The sequence below is a fragment of the Drosophila bipectinata genome, chromosome 2L (genome assembly GCF_030179905.1).
Source record: "Drosophila bipectinata strain 14024-0381.07 chromosome 2L, DbipHiC1v2, whole genome shotgun sequence".
Lineage (NCBI taxonomy): Eukaryota > Metazoa > Arthropoda > Insecta > Diptera > Drosophilidae > Drosophila > Drosophila bipectinata.
The window spans coordinates 17,138,454-17,163,466 of NC_091736.1; the positions used below are offsets into that span (position 1 = coordinate 17,138,454).

A 25,013-nucleotide genomic window follows, 5' to 3' on the forward strand; every position below is an offset into this window, starting at 1 on the left:
ATTTGTTTGCTGCATTAAGACTTGTACGATTTTTATAAAAAGTGGCATAAAATAAATTGTTTTTAAATGCTTGTATGGTAATTGATGGTCAAACTTTTATGACTGAATTGGAGTAAGTATTATTTACTTTCTTATAAATGCTTTGGAGTATTCGAAATCGAATTCGCTTCGTTTAAAATCTATTTTTGGCATTGGAATAAAGCTATAAGATTAAATATAAAACTAAAACTAATCAACAAACAGTTTGAACTGAAAAACAGGCGCCATTGAGAGACTATGGTACTTGGTAGGTGGGAGAAACTATACACATTAAATTATGGAAAAAGGATCTTGCTCTAGACAGCATTTTCGTCCTGGTGCTGCTCCGGAGATGTTTCTGCTGACTCCTTGAGATTTAGCAAACTTGAGAATCGGAATGAAATCGTTTTCGAAAGATGTTTTTCGAAATCCCTGCTGTCCAGATTGTCCGGAATGAGACTCTTGTTGGTCATGTCCAGATAGGAGTGATTCCTCTTAACAGGAACGGCATATTCGGGCAGAGCTGTGGCCGCGGGAGAGCCACTGGTCATGTTGCTGTAGCTGGGAGTGCAGCTGGACTTTCGGATATTCAGAGGAAACCTCAAATCGTTCTCGTACCTCAACACCTGCTCCTTCGAGGTGGTATCGATTAAGGGGCGTGGTAAGTCGTAGCCAGGAGGTGCCATGGAAATAGTTGGCATCTCTGCCTCGGACTGGTCGTAGCTGGTTCCCTGGTCATGAATATCGTAGGCTACCTTGGGTGGCCACCACAAGTGCTGCAGGGATTCGGGTTCACCCAAATCGCTGGAGGTCATTAGCGCGGCATCGTCGCCGCAATATAGGGGATTTGAAACGGCATTCGTCTCTAGGTCGATATACTTGGCATTGTTTCCGAGCAGCTTCTCGAATTCCGAGGCCAGGAACTTGAAAGATGGTCTTGCATTTGGTTCGTCTGCCCAGCAGGTTCGCACAATGGAGTACACTGACTCCGAGCAATTCTCCGGTTTGTCCATTCTGTATCCTGTCTTCAAAAGGGACCACAAGTTTTGAGGCGCTATGCCAGGATACGGAGAAGCTCCGAGGGTTATCAGTTCCCAACAGAGAACGCCGAAAGCCCAAACATCCGATTTGCTGGTGTACACATGATCTGCCAGAGACTCTGGAGCCATCCACTGGAAATGGAAGAAATTTATAGAATAATTGGGAGTATTTGGGGGTTTCTAGAAACCTACCTTGACTGGAACCCGATCTCTAGAGCGTTTCAAATATGCATCATCCTCGTAGACATCTCGGGTCAAACCGAAATCGGATATTTTACAAATCTTGCCATCCGCCAAAAGGACATTCCGGGCTGCCAAATCCCGATGGACCAGCTATTAAATAGAAATTGTTAATAATAGTGACTCTAGTCAAAGCTAAGTGTCTAGCTAACCCACCTTGAGTTCCGTGAGATAGGCCATTCCCTTGCAAATTTGCCAGGCAAAGGTTAGCATCATCTTGGCGCTGACGGGCTCCACTCCATCAGCAAAATCCACACCAGAAAACTCTATCTTCCGGCTCAGTCGAAGATAGCTTCTCAGGGAACCATATCGGGCATATTCGATAATTAGAAGCGGTGCTTCCGAGGATGTAGTGCAGGCTCCCAATAGTTTGATCACATTCGGATGGGAGACCTCCTGGAGCAGCTGGAACTCGGACAGCAGAGCCATGTACTCCACGGAGTTGGCGCCCTTCTTTAGCATCTTGACAGCCACTGTTGTTATATCCGGTAGTCCTGCTATCTCCGTGGCATATCCTTTAAGGACCTGACCAAATTCCCCCTCACCCAGCACCACGTCCAGAGTCAGTTTCTCACGGGGAAACTCCCATTTGCCATCGGAGCTCTCAAACTTGAATCCACTCTGCAGCGGCATCAGGGGAAGATCACCCTCTCCAGGCTCTGCGGGTGCTTGTTTGTTGGATGGAGTCAATGACTGTTTGCCCAGACGACGCTGGAGCATCTTCCGTTGGGTCAGGAGCAAGCAAAGGAGCAGGAAAACCACAACCAATGGACAGCTGATTAGGAAAAACATGCAGGATCTGTTGCATTCAAAGCCAGCTACGTTAAGGACTCCCAGGACCAGAGGATCCTGCATGGATTGATCCCCAGTGGCACTCTTTCTCGCCAAAAGTGTTTCCGCATCGGTTTCGTTCTTCCGCTTGCGAGACTTCTTAACCTTAGGCTCCTCGTCCAGTGGAGCACAGGAACACCGACCGTTGTCCTCGCAGATACAGGTCCCCGATCCGCTGGATATTCCTCTTTTGTTTTCATTAGACGTGTGGGGGCCGACTATTTTGTTCGACGGCGTACAGTCTTGTGGGCAGGCCATCGGGTTGAGTTCCTCCAGAGGATCGCACACACGATCCGGACAGTATCGCGCATCGGGCACGCAAGAACCATAGCGGATGCTAAACATTGCCGTATGGGAACCTCGCCACTGACAGGCTCCTCCTCCGGTGGCCAGGCCACAGAACTGGCTGCACTGACTCCTGTACTTCACTTGGGCGCAGGTCTGCGAACGGGACTTGATCTGCAGCTCGCAGCTGGTGTTCTCGGGCCGTCCCTGAACCAGATGCACATTTATAACCCGGACGTGGGCGACATGCTCCTTGTCCATCCAGGTTACGTTTAGAAAGTATATAGTCTCAGGCGCCTCCGCCAAGGCCTGGGGATTCCTGACATAGACAATCCCCGAGGTCGGGGTTATGTCAAAGGCTCCGCTCCGATCCTCGACGATGTTGAATCGGATGAAGCGCATCCGCATCAGGTCCAGGAAGCTATCCGGCTGGGCCACCCTGTTATAGGCAGACGCTGTCCGGTACACAGACACGTCCTTCTCGTAGTCCACTGTAATGGGACCCCGGGCCCGAGACCCCGAATCCCCGTGGAATTCATTATCGTCGAATATCCGGCGCACAGGTGATCGCAGCGGAAGTGCCTGAGGTAGCTCGTGAATCGTTCCATGAAGGTTTCTCAAGTCGATGTGGATGCAAATGTCGGCAGTGGCTGACATTTCCACGTTGTGGCCCACGATGGTGTTATCCCGGGACTCCAAGGAGACGCAGTAAGGTGTGTCATGGAACACTCCACTGCGGGAAAACCGAAGTTCTGAAAGGAAAAGGGAAATCTAGTTCTGGACAGGATGTGGGGTTATGTGTTCTATACTCACGACAACTGACAATAGTGTGCGGGCGGCCTGTGTGATCAGCCTCGTAGGCGTGGCAGTCCGGACGAAGGAGCTCTTTGGTGTCATTATGGATGGCGTAGACCAGCTGAGCGTTCGCCGCCAGCGTGTCCCTGTCTACGTAGATGATTTTCTCGCCCACCTCCTCGTTCTGGGATTAGAATTAAGGGACAGGGGTTTTGAATTAGTGGTTGCTTCATTAGCATTTACTGACCAGTGCTAATTAAATTCCACTTGGCACCCCCATGGAAAATTGCAGGGCTGCCTGCCCTCCAAGGATGCGTTACTTCATTTGAGCGCAAGGTCAGGTTGGGGCTTTGCATCCTCGGGGACCTGACATTTCCCTCCTCCATGGGCAGGGTATCCTAGAACACCTTTCCCTTTTAATGTATCCCAGGGGCAAGGACATTAGCCAGGTGTTTTCTAGTTAGGACTTAGGCTTTAGTTGGAAAACCATAGTTAGTCTTGTTAAGGTAGGAAGGACATGAAATTTGAATAACAAGTGGGTTAAGTTTTGGAAGAAAACCCATTGGGACACAGTTTTAATTATTTAATTAAATAAATTCTTAAACCGACTACATTTTATGTAATAGTTTGGCTTACAGTCTAAAGATTGAAGTGTCCTATTATTAAGTAGTTTTATTACCCAGATCTTCCAAGTCCTTATTATCTATGTTTTTTGAGGAATCTGAGGTGTGTCCTTTTCAAAACCTTTGTTCTTTTTATGTCTTAACATGTCGCCTGTAATTTTCTTTCAAACAAAATAAAATGTCCATTACACTTATTTAAATGTACCACCATATAGAGCAATTTGTAATGGAAGGACTTTAGTGCAAAACCAATTACTCCACCTGGAAGGAGGAGGAGATCCCACTATCTGCTGCCAAACTGACACAGTTCGCAGATCCTTGGGGATAGGCTTGGCTTGTTTCGAACACGACAACATAATTTACTCTATTGTGGCAACTTTAAGGGACTTTGTCGGACTTCAACTAGTGCCATCCGAGCTCCTCCTGCCCCTCTATCCTGTCTGTCATGCTCCAATCATAAAAGCCCATAAACGTTACGCGTTTTTAATGGCAACATAGGAGACGAGGGGGGTGTGGCAAGGAGTCGCGGATGTGGCAAAGTTTATCTATTAGGCACTGAGTCTCAACCCCCAAAACAAACTCGGAAGGACCCAGACGCGGTAATGGCCAAATAATGACAGGGTGACCGAAGCAGAGACTTCATTCTGACGGTGTCTTTCAATGCACTCGGAAATATTAAAAATCTTTTTTAAAATAAAAAATATATTACTTTTTACAACTGAAAAACCGTTAAATCATAAAAATTGATAATCTTTATTGTTAGCATAAGCTCAACACTGCTTTTAAATTTTCTCTCAGTGCATGGGTCTTGGTTGCGTGCCTTAGGGGCGTTCATCATGCCAAGATTCAATAAGCCCGCACCCAGTGGTTTCCCAGACAGCTGCCAGACAATCGTCTGGGCAGGGTCTAGTCGGTACAGTCCGACTCCATCCCCCCTTTAGGAAACCTGTAACTCCCGAACTCACCGCCTGGAAATAAGGATGATCCAGATAGAAATCGAACTTGGAATCGCTTTCCTGCAACTTTGGTCCATTGTCGTTGCGATCGAGGAGCTTGATGTCGAAGGAGCGGGAAAATTTCTTGAGCTCCTTGCTGAACAGTTTAGCGGTGCAGGTAATCCTGGTGTGCAGCTCACCCGCCTTGGCGTTTAGACCATTGAGTTCATCGTGATCCATAGGCTTCCTCGAGTAAAGCCGGTTTTGCTTGAGAATGAAATGGGCACTGCCCGCCGTGATAGAGTAATCCAGAGTCACGTGGCAAAGATACCTGGCTGCTCTGGAACTTAAAGCTCCAATGAGCACCGGCTCGAAGGACTCTCGGTTCCTGTACTCCCCGTGCGATTCCGCTATACTGTACTGGGCACTGCTCCAAAAGCAAACGTTCTCCAGCTCGGCGCAATAGTCCTCCAGTGGTTGTGGAACGACCTCCAGGGTGAGATGGGTAACGGGCAGCAGTTCGTTCTCCGGCTGCTCTTTGGGAAATGCGGTGACCACATATTTGACACTTTGATTCAGAGGTTTGTAGTCCGTTCGCATGAATATCTCCCCGGAGGTGATATTGATTCGCAAAAGGGAGTTGTCCTCCAGGCTGTAGATGTAGTCCCTGGCCAGTTGGTTGGTCTCCATCTCCAGCACTTGGAACTGGGCCAGTGGCATCTTCGAGAAGAGGCTCTCCGATTCCTCGTTTATGGGTAGATTGAATTTCACATCCTTGCTGGGAAAGTAAACATTGTCGGCTGCAAAAAAAGATAATAAAGGGTGGAAAGTCAGTCAATAGGAATGGCGTCATGTGGTATTGGCCAGGAGTGCGGGTGGTCATTGTGTGGGTCAGTGGTGTGTTTCCTAATGCTGCCACAAGTGGTTGCTGGCCTCTCACTTCAAAAGGGATTCATTTCCATTTACAGATTAATATTCCCTCTGAAGTGTGCTCTCAAGAAAGGAAATATATTTTTTGTGTAACATCAGGGGGTGTGTGCTGACAGTTGCCATCAAATCCAATCAAATGATTTAGTTTAATAAGCCCGCGATGACCTTAATAGAACCCCCCAAATCCGACCCTCTCCACTATTCAGTCTACACGGCGTATGCGTAATGTGATAAGATTTCCCTCCTAACGAGCCACGATTGTTGTCGTGCCTGTTTGCATGCGAGTCATAGTCCAATACAGGCGATAAATAAATATAATATAGATATTAGTTATTAGCATATGGGTTATAAAAATGACGCCTGTCCGCCCCATCACCCTCTGGGGGAAGGGTCCTTTGCTCCCCCTATCAGTTCGAGTGTCGGCGTCATCAAGTTGCGTATTTATTTTGTGATAGCGATAAACTCTTTGTGGTGCGGAAAAAATACAACCCCAAGCATAATTGGTTACAAATTTTCCTCTTCAGATCCTGGGCCCAATTTTATGCCACAAAATGTAGAACAAATATTTCCGGAGGGGTATCGGAACAACTCTTGTAATGTTATGGTGTGAATAGGTTTCACGTTTTTTTGTTGGGGTGAGTGAGTAAACAGAAATTAAACGGATAGAACCTTTTCTGATTTGTATAAATATAACTTTACCAAAATTATTTATGCTGTTTAATTAGGGATGAGTTTTGTTTTATTATTCTTATCGCAGCTATTGAGTGTCCCTATAAAGTTTTAATGGGCACTATATATGCTCATTTTATGAAATAGTTTCTAGCTCCCCCTTCCAACTTAATTTCCTTTTAAAAATCTTTTTAAAATAAAGTTGATTAGTGTGCACAAGGATCGTTTCCTTCCTCCTTTCCATATTTCCTTCCTTGAATGTCTTGTGAGCTGAAGGACTTGGCACTAAATCTCAAGCAAGCGTTTCTCACATAAACAGGACTGGCGCCACCATTTGGCAGGATGGCTTAATCCTGCGAGAGCCACACATAGTAACTCCCCCTTCCGGTATGTATATATTTCATTAGGAACGCTGACAGCATTAATATACTCGGTTTTTTGTGGGTGAGTCCTTGCGTTTCTGGGAGAAATCCCTCGATGGGCGCCAAGGACACGCTCCTTTCCAGTCGCGATGGCAGCATTTAAAATGTCATTATAAATGCGCACTCCGCGTATATGGAGACACCAGAAACCACATGCCTCATCTACATATTTTATCAGCATTTTTCGCATGCCTGAGCGTCAGCAATTGTAATGAACAATTTTTATTATTTATCATGTTTGCCAGGCCAGAGGCCATATCAAGGACCCATTTTCCCACCATAGTTTTTTGTTGGGGAGACCCATGGAACCCACTCTATGGAGTGTTTGTTGTTGAGGGGTGTCTCTATTTGGTTAACTCTTGAAAAGCTTGGTCATAATTATGACAGGCATTTAGTTGAGTCGGCTGGAGGCTAGCCTACCTTTTGGGGCGCCCAATTAGCGGCTTTTTTATTCATTTATTCTTCATTTATTCGTGTTTACATTTCCTTGCCGCAAGGTGTGAGGACTTTATTTTTTGAGAGACTACAACAGCTATTTGGAGGAGTTTGGTCACAGAAAATAAATACTCTACAGGATTTTTTACTTAATAAATAAAAATAAATAAAATAAATAAAAATCCGTTTAAATATCCGTTAAGTACCTCAGATAAACGGTATTTAAAGTATCAACTACCAATCTGTACTCGATTTAAACTCAACTTGACCCCGTCTACTCCCCAAGGCCCAAAGTCCTATAAAACCAATAAAAAATTCCACTTACCCTTCCCCCAATCCAACCCACCAAACCCAGGTCGAAAGTCAACAGCCGTAAAACCAAAAAAGCCACAACGGACAGGACGAATAAAAGCGTAAACAGGGATGGACTAAGACTATTAGGTTATCTATTAGGTTGACAATTAAAAAACGAGCAAATGGCGCATTAAAAACTCCCACCGACAGTTGATAAAACATGGCCTTAACAGGATAACCCAGGACATACTTTGCGAAGTAGACTAGACTAGACTACACTTGAAAAATATAAAAAGAACTAGAACTAAAGCTTCCCAAATTACAATATTTTAATTATTTAAAAAATACCAAAGAATATCCCCTTTTTTCTCCATGTAGCCAACACGTTAATGACAGCACTGTCAACAATTGATGGGCGGCGACCTGGGCCCTGGCATTTGGCCATTAGTTGGGCCTTTGCCCTCTGAACTTGGTGGATACTGGCCAGGATAGGCAACAGGACACAAAAGGTAACTGAGACTTCAAAATGAGGTGCGGCCGTTGCGGCGGATGAAATGTCAACTAGTTCCCCATAAACTAATTAATCTGCTCGAATTAATTGACTTTGCATCGAATTAGGTCGACAGTTGTTTGCCTGGTTGATTATCCTGTTACCCCTCTGCAGTTTCCTGAACTGGGTTTATTGTCCTTGTTTTTTAGTGTTTAGTTCGGAGGTCATTGGATGACTCATTTGGTGTTTCCCAGCATCCTAGACCCATTTGTCTGTCACCGCTGTGTAATGAAAACTTTGTCTTTGTTGGGGCTTACTGGTTTTTTTCTTGAAATTTTCCGACAATTTTCTTTCTTGTGGGTTTGTTGCATTTTGTTTTGTTTTATTTTCTTCATTACTCATACGTCTCGTGTGCCAGACATTGTTTTCTATTTGCCTTGGCACTGACTGGCATTGTTCTGCTCCTTCCTGTTCCTGTTCCAAGCCAATCTTCGACCCAGGCACTCAGGCACTTTGGATTTCCTTAGCTGCAGTGGATTGGCAATATTAAATTTATTTCGCTTGGCTTTCTACTTTCACTCCATTGAAGTGTGTGGCGAGGAAAGTGTCTTGAATGCTTTCCCATTTCCTCTCCTGGCTGGCCCTGAAAATTTGTCTTTGCCGGTGCCAAAGAAAATTCAATTTAAAATACTTGTTTTGTTCCAGACTTTTAGTGGTAGGATAGTGTATGCTCTTTGTACTAAGGTTTTATACTTAAATCTATAGAATATGTGTAGAACTAAACCCCATCTTTGTGAGAGTATCTCCACTAACCATAAACAAATTGTTGTTATTGATTTAAATGCAATTTTCATTACAGTCTAGCACAAAGAAATGCACAGTCAGTGGATGGGATTTAAAAAAAAGAAAAACTAAAAAAAGGAAATTGCAGAATAACCGCAGACTAGAAGTCACCAAGCGGACTTCAAAGTATCTGTCCATGGCGGGGGATTCAGGGTGATATGAGGCAGACACACCCGTGTCCAAAAAGCCAAGAGCACGTCCACGAAAAAGTAAGTGACCCTCGGGGGTGATCGATGGGCTGCTCCTCTAATTGCCCCCTGTCATCACCACAAAAAGCATTTGCCGGTCGCGAGAGCATTAGTCAAAGTCAGACCTTAAAGTATATGCTAATTAATGCTAATTAATAGGGTCTATAATTAGTCAAATTGCAAAGGACTATATAGAGTACTAGTATTTGGAAAATATTTAAAAAGAAATCATTAAATTGTAAACCATTATTCGAATGGGGAAGACTGTATCTTGAGCCGGAAAACGTATAAAAAACGAGAGTAATCAAAATTAATGCAGATTGCAGACTAGAAGGACTGGAACTGGTACTGAATGGGAGTGCATTATAAACTCGATTTCTGGATCTGAATCGTGGCATATCTGGGATCCCAGCCTGGGTGCGACAATCCTACAGACAGTGGCAGAGACAGATCTCATAAGTGGATTTCAGTTTTTTTGTTATAATATTTTGTTATGCAAATTTAAAGTTCTCTTGTCCCAAGACAAGACAACAACCTTGGTGTCTGATAAATGTGCCAAGCTCGCTCATAAATCTATTCATGTGTGAGGAAAATATGAAATAACTAGCTGGGACTTTTGTTGCAAAAACAATAATTTGTAGATTGTTTGTGGCACTATAAGTGATATCGATAAAAAACTAAAAGAATAGTTTTTCAATTGGGGGGCATACAATAGTTGTAGGTGTATATTTTTTAAGAATTTTGACAGAGAACCTTTTATCTTTTTGGCAAATATCTGAAAGTACCAGTTACTTAACAAAATACTTTAATTGAAGTCATGGAACAGCCGGAGGCGGACTTGCGAACCACTCAATGTTCGTAAAAAATACTGGAAATAAACTCGGAACGGAGGCACACACCTATTGACTTAATTGATTGCACATAAATTCATGAAGTCCGCAGGGACGGGGCAAGCGACAGCTGGCAGGCATTTCGACACCTTTAACCCGGGTGACTGATTGACCGATGAAGGCATCGTTGGGCAGAGTACAGTGCATTCAACTTGACGGGCAAAAAATAACTAAAAATACAAGGCATAAAAGGACCGTGAGGGTCAGCTGAAGAGGAATATAGTAAGTCATCCCCCAAAAATATACATCATATCTGGCGTCTTCACAGCGTGATAAAATATGGTACTGGGTGTGTGTGGTGTTTATTCTGCACGTCATACACTAAGAGAAAAAGTATATTTTTTTAATAATAAGCATAAACATATACATAATATACAATATAATATCCGGTACTCCACCTACAAAAATAACTTTTTTCTAAATTAAACTCTAGTTATCAAGCTCATTTTTCTGCGGTATTGTCCCTGGGGCCTTCTCGGTAGTAGTTCCGTCCATCACCATCCGTCAGTCAGTCAGTCAGATAGTCAGCAACCTAGACAGGCAAAAAGCCAGGCCCACATATCGCTTACCAACTTGTCAAAGCTGTCTGTTGAATAAAGCGTCAGTTCACACCTGTGCCAATCGAATAAACCTTGTGGGCTGCTTTGAACGCACTGGAGTTGTAATTATGAGCTCAGCAGTGCATCATAAACCAGATAAAAGAACACCGATCTGAACTCCGGAGTTACTCCCCTTGGAGAAGGGTCATAAAGGGGCCTGATATCTGCGTCTGGATTCCCACGTCCCGCGACTGTTTGAATAAAAGTTATCTGTGGAGTTTGTTGGCTGCCACTCGATGCAAATAAGTGTAATTGCAGTTTATGGGGTTTTTATTTGCCCGAATACCTGGGGAGGGGTAGAGAAGGGGCCTAATGGGTGGACCATATACCCCAGATAAGTCGATTTTAATTACCAAACAATCGGGTATTAATTGGATTAGGTAAATAAAAAGGGGAGCAGGGTGTTGGAAATTTTATTACCCTAACTCAAAATGCGAAAAACTGGTTTTGGAAAGGAGTTTTTAAGCCAAAAATAGCTTAACTTAAATACTTTTTGATTCAATATGACTATGTCTAAAGGTATAAGGCTTAAGTTTTTTTTTTAACTTTATTTTCTTTAATAGTTTTTGCAATAGTTTGTTGTCTCTGTAGGTCGTAAATCTTTCACAAGTCTTAAGTGTTTATGCAAATGAAATATTTTTATTCTAAAAGTAACACCATAGTAGAATTTAAATTATGGCACTTGTTGAACGTATGTCTCTAACTTATTTTATTATTCAATAAAAAGTATAACTGTCTCGGTTTGAAAGAATTTTTCAGGAATTACTCAATCCATTGTCTGTTGTTTGTGTGTTTTTTTGGGGGTTTGTCTTAATATATTTTTTATTACTACATATTTGTCTTACTTACCCAAACAATAGTGCTGCCTTTGTTGTATGACAATTGTGAAAAGTGTCACAATGATAGTAGTGTACTTGGAAGCCATCTCAGATCTGTTTGGTATTTTCTGGTTAAAAGTCTTTTATCACTTGGCCAATTTTTGGCTTTTTTTTTCACTTGTTTAATTGTTAATTGTTTTCACAATTATAAAAATAGTTTATTAGTTTTTTCTGCCAATCCTTACACATTATATTGTTATTCATTTTGATAGTTTTTTATGGTGTGTTGCATTTGTTTTCAGTTTTTATCTGGGCTGGTCTTCTTTTTCAATGATGTCGGCAATTAGCCACGTTCGGGTCGTCAGCCAAGTTAATTACTTTGATCACAAATTGATAAGCTACATTTATCAATTAATGTGCGAAATGTGTGAGCCAAGCAGAGCAGGAAATATGAAAAAAAAATAATAATAGAAATAAAGTACAATGAGTACAAAAACCAGCAGACATCGAGTGCCCCAAAAGTCGTCGTGATCTTTATTTTTTTCGTTTTTGAGGGCCACTGAAGCATTATTAATAAAAATTCTTTTTATTGATAGCGGCGCCCACACTCCCGGCTGTTATTTAATTTATCATTCGGTTAAGTCCCCCAACAAATTCTAAAATGCCTCGGGGTCTACGAATTTTGCGATTGTTGCAATTCAAAGTGAGCTTCGAATTTGTTTTCTTTTTATGGAATTACAAATTTATCGATATTGTTATTAAATGGTGTTTGGTTTCTATTTTTGGGTACCGCCGGGTCTGAAAGCTTATGGTTCTGATTAGTTTACTTTTCAAGTTTTTGGGGAGTGGAGTTTTTATCTGTTTTTTTGCCAATTCATTTAGAGGCGAATCATCTGTCTTGTTTCAATTGGTTTTTAAATGGTATAATTTAATTAAGTTATTTGGGCAAGTAATTAATTTTGTATTTGAGGGATTACTTCATTGTTTCGTGGGTTTAGACTTGAAATACTTTAAAATTGGCACATTATTCTACATATGTGTATCTCTGCCAACTCTGAGCTAACGCAGTTTAATTAAAATTACTTAACATGATAGTTAATTTGCCACTTGAAGGAGAATAAAAATCAAAGACTGACATGCGGCAAACCCAAAACTAACGAATTCCAAGCAAGTACCAGCCAAACACTCGAGGAGGACGTGCCATGAAAAGAGCCAAACAAAGTGGAAGTACGTGTACTCCATGGAGTACTCCACTCTGCTCCACTCTACTTGTCGGTAGGAATAGTGTGTGTGTGGCGTGTGTGAGGTGTGCGGTATCCAACGGTGCACGGCAGGTGTGATAAAAAGAGCCCGAAAGAGACAATTGCTCGCCGGCCCGGGGAATAGGAATGGCAATGGAAGATAGCACGCATAATTCAAACGAACCCCAAAGTCAAACAACGTGATAAGTAATTCACAAACACTCAAGGAAAAATTGTATTTTTTTTTAGTAATTAGAAACATAGTTATGCGGTTTTTTTTCAAGAATTTAGGGCACAGAACTCAGAGGCAGATCGTAAAGTCTTACAGATCCTAGAGACTTTTAAAGGAAAATAAGACTATTCTGGGTATTGTGGAATTCTATATGTTAATAGCCCCATTTTTCCCTCAGTGTGCACAAAAAACAGAGCCCGTCAAAGTGTCTGCTGTCTACTTTTCGTCTGCAAGAGCTCCTCGCCACCTGAGCACTTTAAAGTTCAAATTATTTGACACACTGGGAACTCCGCCGGCGGATGCTAATGACACACGACTGACATAAAGAGGCTTAAAGCATTGCTCGTACTACACCAAATACTCCAAACTACACACTATCCACGCCGGAACACACTCATGGGAGGTAGGCAACCGGTTGCCAATTTTAGAGAGAGTTTGAAAGGCCTCGACGGCAGCGGTAGTGTCTGGGCTTATATGTATATTTTCCAATTAAAGGTTAAGCGAGCCAGGCCGGGATCGGGATTGGCATTTAAGGTGCGTCCTGTTGCGCCTAAAAAGGCAATTCAGAACCGGCAACTAACAACCAAGAAACAAGCAGCAGCAAACAACCGACGACCGCAGAAGTCAAAGTACGACTGTGGAGGTTCTTCAGTGTCAGTGACTGCCCCCGACTGTTTTTTGCTGCACTGCGACAAAAATGTATTTCTAAATTTAGATGATGGGTTGTCACTTTACAGGAAAATGCGGAATTTTCTCAGCTTGCAAGTCAAAAAATAAAACACTCGAAAAATAGTTTATTTTCTTTAAAAAGATTTGTAAAGTTGACCATTTTTGTCAGTGTTTGGCCCCTCGTTAGTTGTTTCGGTTTTATTATTTTTTTCCTTCACAGTCATTGGCAAATTGGAAAAGAATGCGACTGGAGCATCAATACCTTTTTGGCCCGAGAGCTTAGAATTCTTGTTTGGTTTCCACGAAAAAGGGTCTGCCAGCCGCTGTCAAGGTGGCGTATACGTGATGTTCTGTTGGACCAGAACAAACTGACAAAAACAAACCAACTCTAATTGATCTCATTGTTTGAGTTTCTAGACCTGAACACTTGCAAAGTCATTTCGAATATGCAAATTAATCTTTTAATTATCATTTACATATGTTCACAATTAATCTTGTGTCAGCGAGGCAATTATAAAGAAATATATTAAAATTACAATTATATTTTACGACTTGTCTAGCATTTTACAATAAATTTATTAAAAGTCCATAAAGCCGTCAACTTTGGTATTTTCTAATAAGTAGTTGGCTACTAAATGTTTATGATATTTTAATTAGTTGTTGCAAAGTTGTCATTAGAGAAGCATTAAGATATTTCAAGTGGGCTAACTACACTTTGAAAATTGTTAAAAACTTTGGAGCATTTGTATAATTACAGGTATTGGGCATCTAAAAAATTAGCGTAAACACGCACACCTGAACCACAATTATCTGCCGACAATCTGGGCAAAAAATCTACACGATTATATTGAGTTGTCCGAAAGCCAGGTGAAGTGAGGATATTTTCCAAACATGGATTTCCGACCAAATCTGGTAAGCCCGACCGTAATTGAGTAATAAATTGCAAGTCTCGCAACGCTCGTAGACACGATCTTGATTTTCCCGACTGCAATTTATGGATGCCAGGCAATGCCGCCAAGCTGGCCAAAAATCGCAGTCTCCTTAGTCTTAATTTTTGCCCGGGTGACAATTATTTATGTGACAGTTTAGCTTGGCAATTAATTAGCCACCTTTTTTGTCGCGGAAACCGACTGTTTTTTGGGAACGATATGAAGGAACCGGCTGAGCCACCGAACGAACCGCTTTGCTCGGGCTCCGTTCGAAAAATGAAACTGAAACCACCAGCCGGGGACTCCAAAGCCTCAAAACCACAGAACCGACCGCACTTCGTATTTTCAACCGACGAAGAGTTTTCCTCGCGATGACACCCTCACGAGGTTTTCCATTTCCCAACGCAGCAAAAGAGCTGCTTGGTTATTATTTGAATTTTTTTCGCCCTAACTTCCCTTTATTATCTGCTAACTGATAGAGGATCTGGATATGACCAAATGAAATTGTGAGATAATAGCACAGATATGTCTGGTTGGGATGGCTCTAAGCTTCGTTTCCCTACTGATGATTTCATTTTCCTCACATCGGGGTTACCTTTGGAAATATGATCTCATGTCGGGCACTTTCCCTGACAGGCCCGGCAAATATTTGACCAAAATTGGGAAAGGGTTTCGATAAGGTATCTCCAGGGAGGCTGTGGGAAATGTTGGTAGCGTGTAAACATAGATGTTTGCTAACATCCAAGAAGGCTCAGTGGCTGCATTTTAATTAAGATTAGCATTTGTTTGCTGAAAAAGCAGATTGTGGGGATGCCATGGAAAATTCAAAGTAGTAGAGTATATTAAGAGTAAACTCCAGAATCTAATGCACCTCTCAAGCCAAATATATAGTCGCATCTTAAGTAGGTAATATCAAGGAAGAAACTCCACATTATATTATTTAAAACCCAAAAAATAAACCCATTAAAAAAACCATTTCTTTTACTTTTTTTGGTTGTGTCGTTTTAATTATTTGGTTGGTTCGTAGTGAGTTCTGGGTGGAATTCGTGTGTGCTTTACATTATAAGTATTTCAAGTCTCTGATCAAAATTAATTTATCTGATTGAATCGTTCCGAAATTTTGCCATTAACATACATATCTGCCGAGTTTTAACTAAAATATTTCATACGCATTAAACGAACTAGTGCTGAACACCTCAAGGAGTGGTGTCGAATTTTCAATGGAAATTGCCAAGCAAGTGTTTTTGTTGAAAGGATCTAAATCGTGATGGACGATTCAGCAATTGCAGGCCGGGCACACCGGCTTATCCCCTTCGATGGTGAAGGTCTGGGTGGTGATGGGATTCTCGCACTTGTTGCAACGGAAGCAGTCGCGGTGCCACTTGACATTCATGGCAATGACGGCGCTGTCGGTGATCGGCTTCTCACACTTGGCGCACCTGGCAGCGAACATGTCCTCGTAGTCCTGCTTGCAGTAGGCCTTTCCATCGCGCTCGTAGAAAGGCTGATCGGCCAGGGGCTTCTTGCAGGCTCCGCCGCAGCAGAAGCATCCCTCGTGCCAGCTCTCGCCCATGGCGCAGATGGTCCGTTCGAGGATCGGCTTCTTGCATCCGGCACAGGTGTGCGTGTAGCGCTCCACGAAGCACTTGGCGCACACCGGCTCCCCGTCCTGGATGTTGAAGGTGGCATCCTCGATCTGCTCCTCGCAGTGGCGGCAGAGGAAGTGTTCCGGATGCCAGGTCTTGCCGAGGGCGGTGATCATCTTCTTGGTGATGGCCTCATTGCACTTGTGGCACACAATATTCTCAGACATCTTGAAATGTGATTTTTCTACAGCTGTGCTAACGAAAAATCAAACCTTATTAGTATAAATTGTGAAAGTAGACTAATGTGAGTAGATGGGAGACTGGGTTAATCCATCTTAACATTACTTTCAAGGGCAACTATTTGAAAGCATTTTTGAACAATATTTTTAACAATACAACAATATTTGAAATTTTAGAAATTTGCCTACATAAATATTTAAAAAAAATTTTTTTTTCAATAAGGAAGAGGAATATTAAAATTCATCCGAATTATTAAATTTTTGAAAATTGAAATAATTTATATAGGCGCCATATAACATTTTTGGTGGCCATACAAAGGATAAAAGGTCAAGCCAAAACCCATAAAATATTAAAATAAATACCTTCTAGGATCCTTAATTTAGTTCTTGGATTGCTTGCTCCTTAGTGTTTCTGCAACTTCCAGATGAAATGGTGTCCGCTTCGTCTTGAGGTGCTTTAGTGTTTTTTGCACTTTAGATTTATTTTTAGACCGAACACACAAAATGAATTGACAGAAAATAAAGGGAGCCGATGAAATCAGACGAAAATTTACTACTATTTTTTTATAAAATTTTGATGATTTTTCAAATAAACGAAACGAATGAAAACGTACGAATTTTGCAAGACTCAAATACTAAATGAGAGATCCCACGTACACAGTCGGGTTACAGTTTTGACAATTTCCAAATTCGAAAATCAATGCTACTACGATGTGAAAATATTACACTTCATAAAAGTTATTTGCTAGAAATTCTTTCTCAATGATTAAGAAATATATTCCCTGGTTTTGGTGGTTGGTTTCTCTCTTACTATCTAATAGATCATCTATTACAACTTTTTCTTTGAAATTCCGTCTTTAGGATTAGTCACACCGGAAGGCATTCGCAAACTGCCTCAAGGATGGGAAAGAAACAACTTCTAAGGGTGGCAAACGCATCACATTTCTTTAAGGCGTTTGCTAAAAATGCTTGCCATTAATAAAAAATGTTTCGTATTTATTAAAAAATTTAATTAAAGCAAAAATTCTTAGAAGCTTCCGCCTCGCCGGCAATTAACAATCGCTACACATGCGTTTAGGTGGCAGGAAAAGGCGAAGGCCTGGAAGGGGATGTTAGCTTCTTCAAAGGACCTACCCATTGCACTGAGAACAACTTATTATGGTCTCGGCTTATTTATACATTTAATTCCGATGGGGCTTAAATTGTTTTTCTTTAATGGACTCATAATTAAATATTGAGGAACCGTGAAAAGCATAATAGGGCCCCAGAACAAACCTGTATCTGTAATTATTATCATATTCTTTAGCGAAAACTTTGGATTCTACATTATGCTAGAATCTATATCAAAACCTAAGATCACAATTTTCGATAGATATTTTTCCTATTTTTCTGATGGGACCCCTATAAAAATCCTTGTTTTTGTACATATGCCCCCAAACTATGACTGTATCTTTGTCAATATTTATCCTATTTTTAAACGGAATACCACGAATGATTTGTATTTCAATTCTCCATAGTTGTTTTTATCACTTAATTAATATTACATAAGTTTCAATATATCCAAATATTTTTCAGTGCAAGTGCCACTGCCTTTTCTCACATCGCAATGGTCGCTTGGTGGGGCATTGCAGCATTGTTTAAGGTCGCCAGCGCAGTGGGTGGTGAGTCGTGGGTGCGGGTGTGTCCTGGCGGAAGTGGATTTGGGATGGGTATTGGGGTGATACTAGAACAGGACATGTCACAATTCGGTTTGAGCTTTGATGCGTTGCAAGGAATTCGAAATTGCAGCCCCTTTCGAGAGCTGGAGAGCTTGTTGTGTAAGTTGAAAGGGAATTTGTGTCAGCCAGCGATGGCGACTGTCTGCGAATGCGAAGTGCGTTCCCAATTCCTAGCCACCAACCGCATCCTAAATCCACATCCTTCTTCCATCCACCTAAGAAGGTTATAATTATTTTATTAAAATAACGCATATTTGCGGCATATTAGTCGCTTCAAATATTCTATAATTGCTTTCCGTTTTCGCACATTTTTAATTGCTGAAAATGGGGTCCTGTTTTCGGCACGTTTCTGGGACAAGTTCAAAGAGTCGCTCCTTTGGGGCCACATTAATATCCTTCAAACTTTCCCGTAATTGCAAAACGCAATTGCATGACCCACAATAATTTATTTGGCTCTCCCGACTGCACTCGGGTGGGTTTTTGTGTATAAATTTAATTAGTTGCATGATTAGATTAGGCCAAGTGGGGGAAAGGGCTAACAGGGCCCTAAAATGGGGTAAGAGAATAACAGTTTATCACTTCCGAAAAATATTATGAAAGAGATAAACGAGCTGAGGGGATTTTTGGGTCATTTTGGATGGTAACTGGGTTAAACAATTGTGAAAAGGATTTAGCATTTCAACTCCAATTCAGAGAGACAGGACCAAAAATTAAATCGGATACAGAAACAGGATAGGCACTGAATCCTGAAATCCTGGAATATTGGCACTCAATTACTCTCCGCAATCGAGTCCGATTAAATATGCATTAAGGTTTAAGCATCTGGGGCGCAGGATAGGGGTCAAAGGATGGCCAACAGGGCTCATTGAACTTTGAATTCGGAACTCAGTGGAGTCAATCAAAAGGTCATTGGAATTGTAATTTTTCGTGTAAACTATTTTAATGGATGATTCTACCAACTAAAACAAACTAAATGCTAAATTAATTTACAATTACAACGAGGACAACGACTTAATTAGCTTTGGGGACTAGGATTTGACTTAAGATCTACTAATCGATGACAATGACATCCATAGGCTGGTTATCCTGGGAATGGTGGTGTTCATTATTGGGCATCTGCCACTGTTTGTACTTTTCCTTGTTGCTGGGCTTTTTGGAGGAGATTAGGGTCCGGCGTTTCAAACGCTTTATCTTCATCTTTTTATCGCGCTTTTTCATCTTATCCTGGGCCATCTCCAGAATGGTGCCCCTGAGCGACAAGCGATAGTTCTTTAGGTGGCACAGCTCCTGCTCCAAAACATACTCGGCGTCCACGGCAGGTTCCCGGTTCTCCTCATCTTCGTCGTCATCCGACACCTGAATGGTATCGAAATTGGTCCAGGAGCTTGTAGAGGGCATTCCTGGCTTTGACTGCAGCTTCAAGAGCTCCTCGGTAAGCAGGAGCTTCGAGCTGGCCCACTTTAGAAGCTGGTGTTTCTTGCAGCCCATTTGCTGCCTGTAGGTGAACAGGTGGAATGACAAGTTCGCGGAGGGCTTAGTTTCTTTCCTTAAGATCAGCTTTTTCTCCTGCAAGGCGGCAGGAGGGGCGGCGGGGGGTAGAGTCATGCTCCTTGCCTCCGCGCAGGACACCTTGCGATCCATGACATTGCCCATGTTGTTACTGATCGGATGGTTCGATTCTTTCTGACAGCTGCAATTGCTTGCTTCTGAAACTTATAGGATATGGCAGAAAGGGTTTACAGAGATCCAGATCTGGTTACCTGACCACGAGCTTTACCTGGGCGCTCTTGCAGGACGCAGGAAAACAATTAGGACAGGTCCTCACGCTGGCTTAAACTTGTCGCTGCTTTATGGCCGCGCACCTGGTATGGATTAGCAAAATTTTGGATTACACAAGCCTGCTCAGGTCCATATAACAATTTGAATCCCTTTCGGAATTTCTTATAGCCAAGAAGCACTTACAATTTCGAAATTGCCTGGACAAATATAATTTTTTCCTGCTCTTATGTCAGAAGGGTTTTGTTTCTTGATTTTAGTTCCAAGACTGTCAGACTGACAAATTATTACTCGGCCAACTGAGAAATTTATGATATTCCTCATTTAAAAAGCTACTACGTTTCTCTGTTTTATTTAAAAAAGTATTTTGTAAATTACTTTTAAAAACGTATATATTAAAGTTTCAAGATTAAGTCGAATTCAGCAAAAGGTCACTCAAAAAGCTTACTTGGATATAGGATAGAATAGGACATGACATTATTATAATTGTATCATGGGATAGGATAGTATACTGTATCTAAAAAGGAGAAAAGGTGATTTCGTCATTAATTAGTGATCTGGACGAGGTTGTGGATAAAAATTTAAACTTCGTTGGGGTTTTTAACCTTAACCTAACCTGTAAACCAAACTATCATAGGAAATTAGATACTAAGTATGCTATGGAAAAACTGTTAAAAGTTACATCGATTCGAACTATGGCTCGTTGGTTGTATTGCCTCTTAAATCAAGAAATAAACTGGTAACATACAAATATTTAAGCTTCTGGATTGTAAAAACTGTGGAGATTACTATACTCTTTAAATCTTGGTAAAAACTATAGACCTATAAGTATAGGTAACCGTAAGATCAACTTTACCTAAAAATAAAATACAAATTGGTAGACAATATGGAAATTAGCAATGTGACAGATGGTCCATTTGTCGTATACCTGGAACTAACTATAAGAATTTATAAGCTCCTAAAATCCCAGGTCATCCCATCTGACCCGCCAGAAAAGCCTGCCAGAAGGTACGAAAGAAGGATGCCAACTGGACACAGGTTAGAATTTCACAGGTAACACTCGTCCTAGTCCTCCTGAGGAAACTACCTGAATCAATATATAAACTCATCGAAGTGACTAGAACGGTATCATTCGGTTTTCAATTCTCGTCGGACATGGACAAGCCTGCAAACTCTCAGAAGCTACTGATGTTCCGTACTCCCAACGAAGAAGCGTCCCGCAACCAGATCTTCATATTCAACTCGCCGATCGACTACAAGGATCAGCAGCTAGTGGTTTACCAGAAACCCGCAAACATGGCAACCGGCGATCAGGGCTACAGCTACTGCGTGGTGTACAAGAGGGATCACTACGTCCTGAACAATCCGCCCAACTTCCAGAGCCCTACTAAGCGCAGCTTCCTGAGCGAGTGCATCCGCCAACTGTATCTGATGAATGGAATGGGCCACAAGATGTACTGGTGCACCTCCACCGCCACAGCCCTGTGCACCCAGAATGAGATCTGGCACCAAGTGAACAGCTGCCTTCGCCCGGAGAGACTCTCGCCGAGGACCGAAAGCCTGAAGCGGGTCAAGAGGCAGCTCTTCCGGGATCCTCGAGCAGACCGTAAGAACCCAAAGCCGGTGAAGGGCAAGGTATGGGGCACCCAGGTCTTCAGCTTCAAGGCGATGCGAGAGAAGCTGGGCAGGAAGCACATTCGCCGCGGCTATCTGAGGATCGCCCGCAAGAACGCCCTCCATGAGATGGTCCGCGAGCATCTGAGACGTGAAATGATCACCACTCCGATCACCATTGGCAACACCGTGATCAGTGCCAACGATGGTATTTACAACACAAATGCCGGCGTAATTGGCGACATCTGCAGCTACCACGACAACGCCGCCCGTCATCAGCCCGCCGTAGAGTGCCGCCTTACGGCCGGAGAGGCCCGTCTGCGGAACAACGAGGCCTGCCGACTCACTCAACGGGCCAAGCGACTGGAGGCCATGTTCATCCACGAGCAAGTGCGACGAGCCGTCCAGAACCACCAGCTCATACTCGAGGAGTCGGTGCGATCCATCTACTATGCCAAGGAACTGTTCCGCCTTATCGAGGATCACGAGGAGTTTGTCTACTCGGACAACAAGATCCTGGGAAAGGCATAGCCTGGCATATCCTTGAAATTACTTTTAATATTACTTTTATTTTACTAACTTTAATTATTTTTCAAATAGAATGTTACAAACATTTTACTAAATAAAACAAACATTTTAAAATATATTCTTATCATTTTAAAAATTCTTCATTTTTCAAAACCAAAAAACAACTCACAAACATTTTAAAATTATTCGGTGAAGGCACACCATTTATTTTTATAACATTATTTAATATTTTAAAATAAAATGTTTTTCAAAATTCGTATAAACTAACGTTTAAAAAGTTTTGATTTTGTTCGTAAAAATTTTACTGAAGCAGCAGGTATAAAATTATGAGGCGAGTTTCGATGGTAGATCCTTTAGGGTCTCTAGGTTACGTTGTCTTTTGTTGCTCTATCAGCTTGGAGTGGACATCCATAAGGCTCTGAAAAATGTAACAAAAATTACTAATTAAAACCTTTTTGGTATATAAATAAATGTAATACTACACTCAAGAGTTTAAGGCACATTTTTCATAGTTCAAAATCATCCCATATCTTTCTTTCAAAAACAAAATATTTACTTCTTTTATATTTAAAAAATAAACTTTTTGTTTCATTTTTATTTAAAAATATCTCAGTTTATATTTCTTTGAATAAGGCGGTTATTAAAAATCCGATATAAATCCGCAAATTGGGTTTCAGGGTGTGATCCAACATCCATTTCTTTGGGAGACCTTTTGATTTTGCTCGAGTCTTACATTTCATTTTGCTTAACCATCTATAAATCGTTATTATTAGTCAAAACATATACTTAAATATATAAGAAATATTTCATAATGTGCAGAGGGGGTAATTCAAAACAATATTGAATATACATTACTCGAAAATCAGTTTGTGTAGCCCTCCTGAAGAGCGCCCTCGTCTAGGTCTCTTAGAATGCCCTGCGAAATTAGGGGAGCGGCCATCAGCCAATCATTAACAGACTTTCTTTTAACCAAGCCTTATTTTCTAGCTAAAAACCATCCAAGCCCCTTGTAAGTTAACAAGCCAATAAGTAACTCTACCAGTTAGACCTTAAAAATATTCAACAACCATTGAAGTGGAAGCTATTTTGGGGATATGTGTCGCATGGGTTAGAACTGGAGCACCGAAACCTTCGGGAACTACTTAAGCACCCAGTGTTTAGTATAGTTAGAGATCCTGAAGCGAAGGCGGGCATACCTTAAAGTACTTGACAGTCTTGACGCGCAGCTCCAAAGTGGCGTCCTCGTCGCAGATCATCAGGGTATTGGCGTGCTGCTGGAAGGCACTTACGGTCCACATGTGGTTCACCCCCTCCTCGATAGCCTTGTAAAGGGCGAAGGCCTTGTGCGCCCCGGTGATCAAGATCATTACCTCCTTGGAATCCATCACAGTGCCCACGCCCACGGTCAGCGCCTGCTTGGGCACCTTGCTCATGTCATTGTCGAAGAAGCGGGCGTTAGCCTCAAGCGTGTCCTGCGCCAGGGTTTTCACTCGGGTCCTCGAAACCAGCGATGATCCGGGCTCGTTGAACGCGATGTGGCCGTCGGGTCCGATGCCACCGATGAAGAGCTCCACTCCGCCTGCTTCTCGGATCTGATCCTCAAACTTATTGCACTCGGCCACGAGATCCGGGGCATTTCCGTCTAGAATGTGGACGTTTTTGGGCTCGATGTCAATGTGCTTGAAGAAGTTGTTCCACATGAAGTAGTGGTAGCTCTCCTGGTGATCCCTCGGAAGCCCTAAAACAAATCCAATTAAATGAAAGACTAAAAAAAACGAAGAAGAAACTTACCCACATACTCGTCCATGTTGAATGTCTTGACATATTGGAAGGATACCTTTCCGTGTTTGTGGAACTCAATTAGCTCCCTGTACATACCCAGGGGTGTGGATCCTGTGGGCAATCCCAGCACGAAGTATCTGAAATATCAATGTAACCTTGAGTTATCCGTCAAGGGGAAGAAGTAACAATGTTTATATTACCTATCTGGACCCGGTTGGAAGTCATTGATCCGCTTCATCACATATTTGGCCGCCCACTTGCCCACCGAATCGCTCGTCTCCAATATCACCAATCTCATCTTGCGGCTGCAAAGGTTTTAATTTAAAGATTCATAATTTATAAACAGCTAATTTTGTTTACAAAAAGATAAGTTTTTGTTACTGAAAATAAATGCCTGCTATTGACTACGGGACTATACCTTTTTTTAAGCGTAGAACAAAGACCTTATCGCGAAATTCTACAAAACCAGCGTGTGGCCAAACTGCCAAGGATTTAGATTAGATCTTTGATGTGCCGGATAAGATACATTTCAATCTGCATTGTTTTCGGTTTATTTAAAAACGAGTGCGTTTTTGTTTATTGTTGTACTCGACTGATAAGCCGCTCCCATTCACCCATTATTGACAATTAACCCATTTATGGCGTTGTCCCCACCGAAATAACACTTTCGTTCTCACTTGGCAACACGAATGTGTACTTGAACCTCACGGCTACTTTGGTTACTCACCTCCAAAAACCCAGGCGAATGGGTTACTCTTCCAGATACTTTTGCAATCGCTGAGCTGCTTCTCGCTTATTTTCAATTTGAGCTCCGAGCTGAAACTGTTCAATTGTTCATTTGGGCTGGCAATTTATGCGGCGATTATCTCGGGTTTGAGTTTGTTTTGCGGTTCTGTGGTCGAATGTGGACGCTCTCACTGATAAAGAGAATAATCGCAAGCCGGCCAACTGCATTCGACAATCAGGCAGCAGAAGCAACCTTGAGATACTTTGCTCTTATCGCAGGTCTTTGGTCAGGGTTTGCATCTGAGAGATACTTTACTTTACAGGTTCTCCCCCTGTGTATCTCTTGGATGCGTTCTCTTCTGCAATTGCAGTTGAATGAACCCGCGTTTTGAGTGACTTTGCTTGAGTGATTTATCGACCAAAGTTGCCACATCGTTCGAGTCATGTTGGGCACCCATTTAGGACACCCCAATGTCAAAAGCCGGCTGGGATGGAGGCACTCACTGTATTTCATCATTGATAATTCACTCAAAAATAAAACTTTTGAGCTAAATACTATTACAACATAGCCCGCATCGCATACATACACAAAATAAAATTTTAAAATCCAAAAATAACCCGTCAAAGT

At 42.0% G+C, this 25,013-nt stretch overlaps 4 protein-coding genes and 1 pseudogene across 15 annotated transcripts; 1 reads left to right on the forward strand and 4 right to left on the reverse strand.

Moving 5' to 3' along the window:
* Positions 1 to 70: 70 nt before the first annotated feature.
* On the reverse strand, positions 71 to 11,543 carry Ret (Ret oncogene). Its single transcript, XM_043213802.2, has 6 exons — positions 11,377 to 11,543; positions 4,798 to 5,567; positions 3,228 to 3,393; positions 1,455 to 3,166; positions 1,251 to 1,391; positions 71 to 1,190 (listed from the first exon to the last, which is right to left on the reverse strand). Exons 1-6 carry the CDS (start codon positions 11,450 to 11,452, stop codon positions 336 to 338), a joined length of 3,720 nt encoding a protein of 1,239 aa, XP_043069737.1. The 5' UTR covers positions 11,453 to 11,543; the 3' UTR covers positions 71 to 335.
* A 3,848-nt stretch (positions 11,544 to 15,391) lies between these two features.
* Positions 15,392 to 16,877, reverse strand: LOC108132256 (transforming growth factor beta-1-induced transcript 1 protein pseudogene; annotated as a pseudogene).
* Positions 16,878 to 18,874: 1,997 nt separating this feature from the next.
* LOC108132262 (uncharacterized) lies at positions 18,875 to 20,068 on the reverse strand. 6 transcript variants are annotated; one of them, XM_070277593.1, is made up of 3 exons: positions 19,922 to 20,068; positions 19,737 to 19,821; positions 18,875 to 19,665 (listed from the first exon to the last, which is right to left on the reverse strand). In XM_070277593.1, exon 3 carries the CDS (start codon positions 19,610 to 19,612, stop codon positions 19,010 to 19,012), a length of 603 nt encoding a protein of 200 aa, XP_070133694.1. In that variant the 5' UTR covers positions 19,613 to 19,665; positions 19,737 to 19,821; positions 19,922 to 20,068; the 3' UTR covers positions 18,875 to 19,009. The 6 variants fall into 6 exon arrangements, with proteins under 6 accessions (XP_070133694.1, XP_070133695.1, XP_070133691.1 ...); XM_070277594.1 differs by having other exon boundaries at positions 19,720 to 19,821; XM_070277590.1 differs by having other exon boundaries at positions 18,875 to 19,671; positions 19,720 to 19,821.
* A 339-nt stretch (positions 20,069 to 20,407) lies between these two features.
* LOC108132267 (uncharacterized) lies at positions 20,408 to 21,945 on the forward strand. 3 transcript variants are annotated; one of them, XM_017251597.3, is made up of 3 exons: positions 20,408 to 20,542; positions 20,617 to 20,788; positions 20,857 to 21,945. In XM_017251597.3, the coding sequence occupies exons 2-3, from the start codon at positions 20,622 to 20,624 to the stop codon at positions 21,878 to 21,880; spliced, it is 1,191 nt and encodes a 396-aa protein (XP_017107086.3). In that variant the 5' UTR covers positions 20,408 to 20,542; positions 20,617 to 20,621; the 3' UTR covers positions 21,881 to 21,945. The 3 variants fall into 3 exon arrangements, with proteins under 3 accessions (XP_017107086.3, XP_070133340.1, XP_070133339.1); XM_070277239.1 differs by having other exon boundaries at positions 20,524 to 20,542; positions 20,706 to 20,788; positions 20,850 to 21,944; XM_070277238.1 differs by having other exon boundaries at positions 20,525 to 20,542; positions 20,691 to 20,788.
* Positions 21,946 to 22,050: 105 nt separating this feature from the next.
* On the reverse strand, positions 22,051 to 24,739 carry Oscillin (glucosamine-6-phosphate isomerase Oscillin). Of its 5 annotated transcripts, none has more exons than XM_043213921.2 (6): positions 24,387 to 24,739; positions 23,860 to 23,964; positions 23,669 to 23,796; positions 23,074 to 23,615; positions 22,733 to 22,793; positions 22,051 to 22,295 (listed from the first exon to the last, which is right to left on the reverse strand). In XM_043213921.2, the coding sequence occupies exons 2-5, from the start codon at positions 23,955 to 23,957 to the stop codon at positions 22,740 to 22,742; spliced, it is 822 nt and encodes a 273-aa protein (XP_043069856.1). In that variant the 5' UTR covers positions 23,958 to 23,964; positions 24,387 to 24,739; the 3' UTR covers positions 22,051 to 22,295; positions 22,733 to 22,739. The 5 variants fall into 5 exon arrangements, with proteins under 5 accessions (XP_043069856.1, XP_070133533.1, XP_043069857.1 ...); XM_070277432.1 differs by lacking the exon at positions 24,387 to 24,739 and adding an exon at positions 24,078 to 24,102; XM_070277431.1 differs by lacking the exons at positions 22,051 to 22,295; positions 24,387 to 24,739 and adding an exon at positions 22,458 to 22,630 and having other exon boundaries at positions 23,860 to 24,000.
* Between the last annotated feature and the right edge of the window lie 274 nt (positions 24,740 to 25,013).